This window comes from Triticum aestivum, chromosome 4A, assembly GCF_018294505.1.
Source record: "Triticum aestivum cultivar Chinese Spring chromosome 4A, IWGSC CS RefSeq v2.1, whole genome shotgun sequence".
Classification (NCBI taxonomy): Eukaryota; Viridiplantae; Streptophyta; class Magnoliopsida; order Poales; family Poaceae; genus Triticum; species Triticum aestivum.
The window spans coordinates 682,517,779-682,528,303 of record NC_057803.1 but is presented as its reverse complement, the minus strand read 5'-3'; the positions used below and the strand labels follow the sequence as shown (position 1 = coordinate 682,528,303).

General features: G+C 45.4%; 1 protein-coding gene across 1 annotated transcript; it reads left to right on the top strand.

Moving 5' to 3' along the window:
- The first annotated feature begins 3,307 nt into the window (after window positions 1-3,307).
- LOC123088115 (cysteine--tRNA ligase CPS1, chloroplastic/mitochondrial) lies at window positions 3,308-8,286 on the top strand. Its single transcript, XM_044510280.1, has 9 exons — window positions 3,308-3,753; window positions 4,410-4,473; window positions 5,618-5,779; window positions 6,219-6,389; window positions 6,469-6,750; window positions 6,842-6,967; window positions 7,244-7,447; window positions 7,540-7,722; window positions 7,804-8,286. The coding sequence occupies exons 1-9, from the start codon at window positions 3,461-3,463 to the stop codon at window positions 8,008-8,010; spliced, it is 1,692 nt and encodes a 563-aa protein (XP_044366215.1). The 5' UTR covers window positions 3,308-3,460; the 3' UTR covers window positions 8,011-8,286.
- The last annotated feature ends 2,239 nt before the right edge of the window (window positions 8,287-10,525 follow it).

The window sequence follows — 10,525 nt, the reverse complement described above, 5'->3', positions numbered from 1 at the left end:
AGGTATTCCTCCGATATTCGGTAGTTGCATGATCTCATAGTCGAAGGAATAAGTATTTGTCATGAAGAAAGCATTAGTAATAAAACTTAACGATCATTATGCTAAGCTAACGGATGAGTCTTGTCCATCACATCATTCTCCTAATGATGTGATCCCATTCATCAAATGACAACACATGTCTATGGCTAGGAAACTTAACCATCTTTGATTAACGAGCTAGTCTAGTAGAGGCTTACTAGGGACACTGTGTTTTGTCTATGTATCCACACATGTACCAAGTTTCTGGTTAATACATTTCTAGCATAAATAATAAACAATTATTATGATATAAGGAAATATAAATAACAACTTTATTATTGCCTTTAGGGCATATTTCCTTCAGATAGATCGAGGCGCTTAATAGGACTTTCACATAGCACATACCTTGACAGGATTTTGAAGAAGTTCAAAATGGACCAGTCAAAGAAAGGGTTCTTGCCTGTGTTGCAAGGTGTGAAGTTGAGTAAGACTCAAAGCCCGACCATGGAAAAAGATAGAGAGAGAATGAAAGTCATTCCCTATGAATTCGGAGGTGTCGTACGTTCGGTGCTTGATCGGTCGGAACGAGAAGAAGTTCGACTACATCAACCGCGTTGTCAAACTCTTTCGCTTTTGGTCTATGAGGGTATGTAGACACACTCTCCCCCTCTTGTTGCTATGCATCTCCTAGATAGATCTTGCGTGAGCGTAGGAAACTTTTTGAAATTGCATGCTACGTTTCCCAACAGGGTTGCGACATGTTGATCTTCCGAGGCTGGGCATTGACTCAGAAAAGTGTGTCCGGCCATAGTGATCGAGCGTGTTGGGTAATTTGGTGCACCTTGCAGAGAAGTTATCTATTCGAATACCGTTTCCACGGTAATGGACGTTCAGACTTGTATACTGATATATTACACCTAGAAATGGATACTTGAGGCATGTGATGGATATGTGGCTCCAGGATTGCTTTCTCGCAGGGAGTCGAGGAAGGATCTCTGGGCATTAATTCTATAACATGCTTGTTAATTATAAAATGCTATTCTATACTCTTCTGAATGCTGCAAGATGCTTGAAGATGCTAGTCTTCGATATACTAGGCCTTCCCCTCTATTCTGGCATTCTATAGTTCAGTCCACAGATACAACCATTCCTTTGATACTGATGCATACTTAGTATAGATCTGATGTAAGTCTTGCAAGTACTTTGGATGAGTACTCACGGTTGCTTTGCTACCTCCTTTTCCCCTATACCCGGTTACTGCAATCAGATGGTGGATCCCAGGAGCCAGATGCCACCTCCGACGACTACTACTACTACCCCGAGGGTGCCTACTACTACGTGGAGCCCGCCGACGACCAGGAGTAGTTAGGAGGTCCCAGGTAGGAGGCCTTGCCTCTTTGATCATTGATATTTGTGCTAGCCTTCTTAAGGCAAAACTTGTTTAACTTATGTCTGTATTCAGATATTGTTGCTTCCGCTGACTCGCTTATGTATCGAGCTATGTATTCGATCCCTCGAGGCCCCTGGCTTGTAATATGAAGCTTGTATGACTTTCATTTGTGTTTAGAGTTGTGTTGTGATATCTTCCCGTGAGTCCCTGATCTTGATCGTACACGTTTGCGTGTATGATTAGTGTACGGTTGAATCGGAGGCGTCACAACTCACTTGGTCATGCAAAGCAGTTGATTTCTAACCTTTTTGGGTGAAAAAAATCAATCCATGTGATTGGGCAAATAAACCTATAGTAACGAGGGATGGGGACTCGGGTATTAAGCAAGATGTTCTACACTACGAAGTAATTATTCAATTATCATTTCTGCGAATGCATAGAAAATATGTTGCGGGTCAAACATGGAACAAAGCATGATCAACCAAGGTCAAAACTAGCATCTGCCATGAAATGAATTAATCTAGTTATGCAGTCAAATACAACTATCACTCAGTTAAAGCGAAGCTACAGTCCATTCAAGCTGAAAAATAGTAATAAAATTCGTAAACGCCACTTCTTTGAGATTGAGAACTCTAATTGAGGGCAGGATCCAAATCACTTAATTAGCAACTACACGCATCACATCCCAATCCATGTCTGCATCGAAATTGAGCTCAAACCTACTCTCCGCCCACTTGCGAGATTGGTGGAGAGTAGAAGCAACCCAGCAGCGAATGGAAAATAGCAGCACCGGACGATGTGGTCGTCGCACATGATCACGAGCCCCCGACGCCAATCGGCCGCCGCGTCAGCCTCGGCATCAAGACGAGAGGGGGAGGGCGCGAGGAATTCCGGGGATGGAAGGGGCATCACGAGAACCTACCCATCTTTAGGAGGGGGACGTGCGCCGGTCTATGCCGAGCGATAGTAGCGAGGTGTCGTCGTGGAGGTGCGCCGTACTCCTCACCGTCATCGGGGCCGACGTCTCTGACACAGGCGCCGCTTGTACTCTAGGTCAGGACAGTAGGATCGAGGCAGGCGGGGAGGAACCGGCCGTGACCTGGGCATCGGTGCGAGCCGGCGGCGATCAGAGTGCTAGTGTGAGCCGTCGGCAACCTGGGCGTCGGTGCAAGGCGGCGATGGTGCGAGGAGGCGACGTCGACGGCGAAGCGTAATCCTACCCGCTCGCTCTCGTGAGGAGGCGACGGTTGTGGCGGAGCGAAACCCTAGGACGAGGGAGTTGACGAGGGAAGGAACCGAGGAAGGCGGGGCGGCCACGAGGGGATCGCGACAGTGAGATGGCACGAGATCCAGCGGCGTCTTCTCTGTGAGGTCGGCGGCGGCGATCTCATGCGGCTGTGTCAGGAAGATCGTACGTCGGCGACGACGGCGTTTACTCTGGGAGTTCTTCGAGGGGATCGAGAGGAGCGAGTTGATCGGGGTTTTCTTCATTTCGTGCGGAGTGAGATTTTTCTGGGTGCGTGTGTAGGGGGACGAAAAAACCACGAGTATCCTATCAAGTGAGATATTAGGAGTAGAGATTGTAATCTTGCTGTGGTGTGAGTAATAATAGTACTCCCTCCGTTCCAAAATATACTCCGTTCCAAAATATAAGAACATTTTTTTATCTGAAATATAAGAACATTTTTAACACTAGCATAATGTCAAAAACGTTCTTATATTCTGGGACAAAGGAAGTGCAAGTTTTACCAAAAAAAAAAAGATAATAAGGGCCTATTCAGTTGACACGGATTTTGTTTCCTCTTTGACAATCCGTTGACACGGAATTAAAGGGTATTTGAGGATAAATGCCTCAAAATCCTCCCGAATCCCCTCCCATCCGAGAGGAGCGTCTTAAAATTTCTCCAACTAATCCCCACAAATTAAAGGCAGGGATCGCACCGCAAATCCCCGTTCGCTTACCAGTGCTCTCCTCCCCTGTTCGCTGCCCCGCCGCCGCCGCCGCAGGTTCTAGGGTTAGCGCGTCTGCCCTGCCTCCCCTCCGTCCCCGGGATGGCCGAGAACACGCCGGAGCCGGCGGCAACCCTTCTCTCCAGTCTCACTGTCGCGGAGGACGCGACGGCGACGCCGGCCGCGACCGCTCCCCCCTCCGCCCCCACAACCGCGATGGTGGGCACGGCGTCGCCGCCGCCGCTGCAGCTCTTCAACTCGATGACGAAGAAGAAGGAGCCCTTCGTGCCGCGCGTCGAGGGCAAGGTCGGCATGTACGTCTGCGGCGTCACGCCGTACGACTTCAGCCACGTAGGCCACGCCCGCGCCTACGTCGCCTTCGACGTCCTCTACAGGTACCTCCCTGCTCCGATCCGGTGCCCGTTCGCTGCCTAGATTCGCAATTCCCGAGATCGGTTCGCTGTGAGCGTGTAGCTCGATGCGTTTAGTCGGTGGAACTTCGGCTGGTATCCTGCTGAATTTGGTGCTTCGAAGTGTGTGGGGACTAGGGGGTTTAGCTTAGCGCTAGAGGCAGGGTGGGTGCTTGGATCTAGGATTATTTGATCTATGCTCCCAAATGGTAATTGCTCCACTTAACTCTAGTGAAATGTTGTGGAATTGATATGGTATGTTTAGTACCCTTCACATGGATTTCAACAATGTCTTATCCGCATATGTTCCAGTAGTTTCTGGATTCTGATTATGTGTTTATTGACTTGTGCTATAGCTTAAACCCTTCACTTCTGGTCATTTCTCTTGCCTTTTGTGCCTTCCGCAGTTCGCATAAGTTACTTCCATATATTCGACATGCGGCAGTGCTTAACTTGTACCAGCTTAGATTAGCTGATGCAACAAACTTGTATCCAGTCTATTAAAATGAATTTTTGATACATTTTCTAGAACACTATATGGTAATTGAGCAGAATAACAATTGCATTAAGTGGTTTCTACTGCTGTTTTTGTGTCTAACGTTTTGGTAAAATACTTAATATTGGTCCTTGATTCAATGCAGGTATCTTAAATTCTTGGGGTATGAAGTTGAATATGTGCGCAACTTCACCGATATCGATGATAAGGTAATAATCCATCAAGAACATTACTAGTTGAGAAAATGGAAGGATATTTGTTTGACATAAGCTGAATTTCTCGCGTGTAAACTAATACCTGAATGGGTTCAACACTCTATTTTTTTAACAAAGGACTGCATTATTTTCTTCTAAACATATACTCCCTCTGTAAAGAAGTTTGGCAAAGAAGTTATTGTGATCTCCATATGTCTGGCAAAGAAGTTTGTCAGCCACTTGGTGGGATTGGTAAAAAGTCTCAGATTACACTAAAATTTCTCTTCAATTTAAAATTAGATAATTGTAAGCAAACACAATTACATCTGACTGATTTTGGTAGCTCGATTGGATACTGGTTCTGATGTACAAGATATTTCTAAGGATTCCTTCGGTTCAGAGGATTCTAAAAACGCAGGAATAGAAAAACATAGGAATATGATAGGAGCGCATGCGTAAAACGGGGGATTGTTAAACATAGGACTTCTGTCAACTTGGATGTTTGGTTCACAGGAATTGCAAAAACACCGGAATCCTAATAAACATGGTCAAAGAAAAGTCAAACCACATGAAAATGTGTACTTAGAATGTTATTATGGCACTAATGATCTTAGTTTCATTCTTCGTGCATAGGAATTTGAAAAAGAGGTCCAAGTGGATGTTAGAATTCCTGCGCTTTTCTTTGAAAATTCCCTCCATTTTTCCTTTGCCCCATTCCTTTGAACTGAAGGCATGAACTGTACCACCATAGATAAGATTCCTATTCCTAGATTTTCCCTACACTTCTCCTTTGAACCAAAGGAGCCTAAGTCAATTTTCTTTACTTCTGAACGAAGCTCGATAAAAATGTCTGTTCTTGATATGCACCATTTTTTGCCAGAGGTAACAGTTGCTGTCAGCCATGACTATCAGCTACCATCGTGGGTGGGTGCATGATTCATGGGGAGTTTGGGTGGTGCTTTTTTTTAGTGAAAATTGATGACTTAGCATTTATATGTTGCTATCATCCTATATTTCCTTTTTAGATCAACACTTAACTCTGTTCATCTGCTCAGCATGATGCGATTTTCTGCACTTCTTAAGATTATTTTTTCCAGATGAACTTATTTCCTTAGCATGTATTGTTGTAATGATTCCAGAACTTGCTATGGTTTTGCAGATTATTAAACGGGCAAATCAAAATGGTGAAACTGTTACTGACTTGAGCAGTCGGTTTATCGCTGAGTTCCTCGCTGATGTGACTGAGCTTCAGTGCCTGCCCCCTACTCATGAGCCACGCGTGACAGAGCATATTGACAATATCATAGACTTAATCAAAGAGGTATTTTCAATTTGTCCTTTACTGTTCAGAATTACCTCAAACGCTATGACGCCATGATATTTTTCCAGCTTGTTGCTTTTTTTAAAAGATGACTAACTGCATCTGTTTGTCACCATATGGAGTAATAAAGTACTCCCTCTGTCCCAAAATTCTTGTCTTACATTTGTCTAAATACGGATGTATCTAGTTACGTTTTAATATTAGATACATCCGTATCTAGACAAATCTAAGACAAGAATTTTGGGACGGAGGGAGTATAAATAAACCCAGACACGGTTTTTCATGCACCTTATTTCACCTGCCATCATGATCATGTTTAACAACATACTGTATGTGACAATTGTTCTTTAAAATTGTTCTAACGTCCCTTTTATCTCACACTGTAAGATTTTTCTTCACTTGGTAAAACTCTTCCAGTTTTGTGTATGTTTGTGAACAGATAATCAAGAATGACAAGGCCTATGTTGTAGACGGTGATGTTTACTTCTCCGTCGACAATTTTCCTGAATATCTCAGTTTATCTGGCCGGATATTAGACCATAATCGTGCTGGTTCACGGGTTGCTGTCGATACAAGAAAGCGGAACCCTGCAGACTTTGCATTATGGAAGGTAAGTTTGATATGTTGTTGTGTAGAGTTTACTCTTGCACACTGCCACTTTCTTCTTATGCTTGAATTACCGTGTACAGGCTGCTAAGGAAGGTGAGCCTTCTTGGGAGAGCCCTTGGGGTGACGGAAGACCAGGATGGCATATTGAATGCAGTGCGATGAGTGCTCACTATCTAGGGCACGTGTTTGATATTCATGGTGGAGGCAAAGATTTGATATTTCCTCATCATGAGAATGAGCTTGCACAAAGCCGAGCGGCTTATCCAGAAAGTGAGGTCAAATGCTGGATGCATAATGGCTTTATTAACATCGATGATCAGAAAATGTCAAAATCAGTTAATAACTTCTTCACAATCAGAGATGTAAGGAGATGGATACCTGATTCCTTTTAATAATTCTCATTTAAACCTGTATGGTGTTTCCTGAGATATCTCACATTTCTCTTCTTTTCAGATTATAACTCTGTATCATCCTTTGGCGCTGAGATTTTTCCTGATGCGCACCCATTATAAATCAGACGCGAATCATTCTGATAAAGCACTTGAGATTGCATCTGATCGTGTGTACTACATTTATCAGGTGATTTACTTGGAACTTCAATCATACTCCCCCCGTCCTGAAATACTTGTCATCAAAATGAATAAAAGGAGATGTATCTAGACGTATTTTAGTTTTAGATACATCCCTTTCTATCTATTTTGATGACAAGTATTTTCGGACAAGGGAGTACTTGTTAGTCATGATTTGGTTTCAAATCAAAGTTTAGGCATTCAACACACTTATATGTCTCAGCAATTGAATTTTGAACCAGACCTTTGATGTTTGGTCATCTCACTTGATATAAATTGTATGCAGACTTTATATGACTGCGATGAAGTGGTGTCTCTGCATCGTGAAGAGAATATATCTGTCCCAGTCCCAGCCGAGGAGCATAAACTGATTGACGACCACAATAAAGCTTTTTTGGAATCAATGTCAGATGATCTTCGAACTACAGATGTGCTGGATGGCTTCATGGAGCTGCTGAAGGCAATAAACGGCAATTTAAATGACTTGAAGGTATGTTGAAGCAATAGTATGCTGCTTTGAATGCTGGAACAAATGCATGTCCAGTTCACAGTGGTTCATCAAACGCATTTTTCTATTTTCAGAAGCTGCAGCAAAAACTGGAACAACAAAAGAAGAAGCAACAACAGCAAAAGAAGCAGCAACAGAAGCAACAGCGGCCACAGAAGCAGCCGGAAAATCACATTCAAGCTCTGAATGCACTGGGAGCAGAAATTAAGCACAAGCTATCTATCCTAGGTCTGATACCACCATCTCCTTTAGCAGAGGTACGAACTATATAGACATGCCCTTTTCCTCTTTTTGATGACAATCATGCGTGATACGAGCAAACGTTCGATTCAATGCAGGTGCTGAAGCAACTGAAGGATAAGGCGCTGAAGCGGGCAGGGCTGACCGAGGAGTCGCTGAGTGAGCAGATTGAGAAGAGGATCGCCGCGAGGAACAACAAGCAGTTCGACGTGTCGGACCAGATCAGGAAGGAGCTCGCCGGCAAAGGCATCGCCCTGATGGACGAGCCTACCGGCACGGTGTGGAGACCATGCGAACGAGAGTAGTCGGTGATTAATCTGTGCTTGGTTTAACAGATGACAGGTGTACAACGGACGAACCTTATTGCGCTGGTGCAGATTTTACTCCTGCAATATCGCCAGTTTTGGACGTGGTGTTTCTGTAGGGGTTCCAAAAGTTGACTGAAGACAAGAGACCTGTGTTGTGTCGGTGGCTGCGTAGGAGGACAAATTGAAGGGCCCTCCATATGTTGGTATACTTTATGTTATTATTAGTCTCCCGTGTTGAATTTGAACGAATGAAATGCTTGAAGTGGCGTCGTACATAATCTCCTGACAACTAGAACTGGACACATCTTGCACCATGATGATGATGAGAGAGAAAGAGAGAGAGAGAAGAGCGAGCGGCTTGCCTGTCGGGTGATCGGGTCGATGCTCAGACTCTGCCGGTGACGACGACGATGCCCCTGCCAGCCGTGTCCAGCAGCATCCAGCCGATGGTGCTACGGAGGAGCACGTACGTTCACTCGTGAACCTACCTCGTTGCGAGCTACTTATTGCAGTCCTTTGTGCCACTACAGGACAGCCGGTGAAGTAGTAACTGCGTGCCTTTGCCATCAGTCACCAGCAGCCCTTCTTGGTTATGTCATACAAATTCAGGATCTGACCCTGATTGAGAAAAGTTTCGGGATTTGACCCTTTCGTTACCGCCGGGTTCTGGCGGTAGGGTTAGCCAGGCTACCGCAAGAGCCCTGGCGGTAGGGTGCGACGGAGCGGGACAGCGGCCGTTTGCCCGAGCTGACGTGGATAAGTACCCTACCGCCAGAACCCCTCGCGGTAGGGTGTGGATGGGTTTTTGCCTCGCAAAGTTTCTGTAACGAAATATCAAAGTGTCCAGGGTGGTTGGCGGTAGGCCATGTGACCCTACCGCTAGGATTCGTGGCGGTAGGGTCCTGTGTTTTATGGTTTCAAGTCTAATTGCTTGCTTCTTTTTAAAATCAATATCATAACAATATCACAGATCTTGAACAATTAAACTTGGGCATCACATACACATTAACAAAACTTGAAGTATATAGACACATAGTTCCACAAATAGTAAATGGAGTTCAACTAATTAGTAAATGAAGTTCCACATAGTTTCACAAATAGCAAACACATAGTTCCACGTAGATTCACAACCACTAGACAAACCAACTACAAGAGAGCCAACTATCCAAGAGCAGAATTACTCCTTCCCCTCTTGGAGGTACGGTCCTCATTACTCTTTGAACGAGTCTCTTCAGTCTTCTTCTTGGCCCGTCGAGTAACCGGTCTCTGGAAAGGGTCCGGACTCAGCAAATCCTTCTTTTTTGGATTCCTCTTCGGCAGCTGAGATGGTTGAGATGATTGAGTTGGTGGAGGTCCATAATCTTCATCGCTCCTCCTCCCCATTGCTCTCATCCTCCTGTTCCTCACGATACTCCTCCTCCTCCCCTTCTTCATGTGTGGCCTCCTCCTCCTCCTCCCCTTCTTCATGTGTGGCCTCCTCCTCCTCCTCCTCCTCCTCCTCAATCAATGTAGACGACGAGGGAACATGGCGCGATGAGCCGATGTGACCCTGTGTGGCTGCAGGATGATAAGCTTCAACCGACCCAGCTCCAGCACACCCAAGCAGGCCTACCAGCTTGCGACAGCGCTTCACAAATTTCTGCACTCACAATGAAACAAGGGCATACTAAGTATCAGATTTATGATTGCAAGTGAACAAAGATGCATCTGTTTCGAGGAGGCTGAAGTTGTACCTTCATCATCCCCCTCAAGTTGTTATCAGATTGTATGATCCCGAGGGTAGCACCTAGTGCATCCGAGGCTTCAAAGATGCATCTATTCAGCTCACCAGACTGTAACGACATAAGTCAATCACGATGACGATAAAATAATTTAAATACAACCGTCGGTTCAAACTTACCACTCTGTTGATGAGGGGTGCAAACTCCCTAAATCCACTATGCATGTCTCTGATGCCGGTATGGTAGGCCTCTTCCTCGGGGTCATCCTTCTCCAGCTCTGCGATGTCTTGCGCCGTCCACCGAGGCCTGAGACGAAGATGATGCTTCTGGCCATCATCGTACCACCTCATGTGTCGGCCCAGGTAAGCATCCCAGTCAGTCACTTTCCTCTCCACATCTTTACGGTACCTCCGTCGGTTCCACTCCGTCACATGAGTTTTATGCTCCTCTCCCCAGTCTGTGATCGACTGATTCTTCTGCCTGCTCATCCTACAAGGCATAGGCCACAAGAAACATCATAATAAAGTCGCCACAATGAAATCATGGGCACGAAGAACAAGCGCACTCACATGTGGAGCGCGTGGCCGCCGATATCGATGGGCTGGCCTGGTGGGGGTATGCTGATACATCCCAAATTGCGTGGCCACGCGGTGTGGCAAGTGCCACTCGACGGCGTACACACAGATCATGGGCATGATGCACCGCCAAAGACCACTGTCCGCATCGCACATCACGTTCAGATCGAAGTCTAACTCTCGGTCATGATACAACCACCAGTTTACCTATTACAT

Coding starts and splice junctions, on each gene's coding strand:
- LOC123088115 (XM_044510280.1), top strand. CDS start 3,461: ATGGCCGAGAACACGCCGGAGCCGGCGGCAACCCTTCTCTCCAGTCTC. Junction 5,780..6,218: donor TCATAGACTTAATCAAAGAG/GTATTTTCAATT, acceptor GTTTGTGAACAG/ATAATCAAGAATGACAAGGC. Junction 7,723..7,803: donor CACCATCTCCTTTAGCAGAG/GTACGAACTATA, acceptor GATTCAATGCAG/GTGCTGAAGCAACTGAAGGA.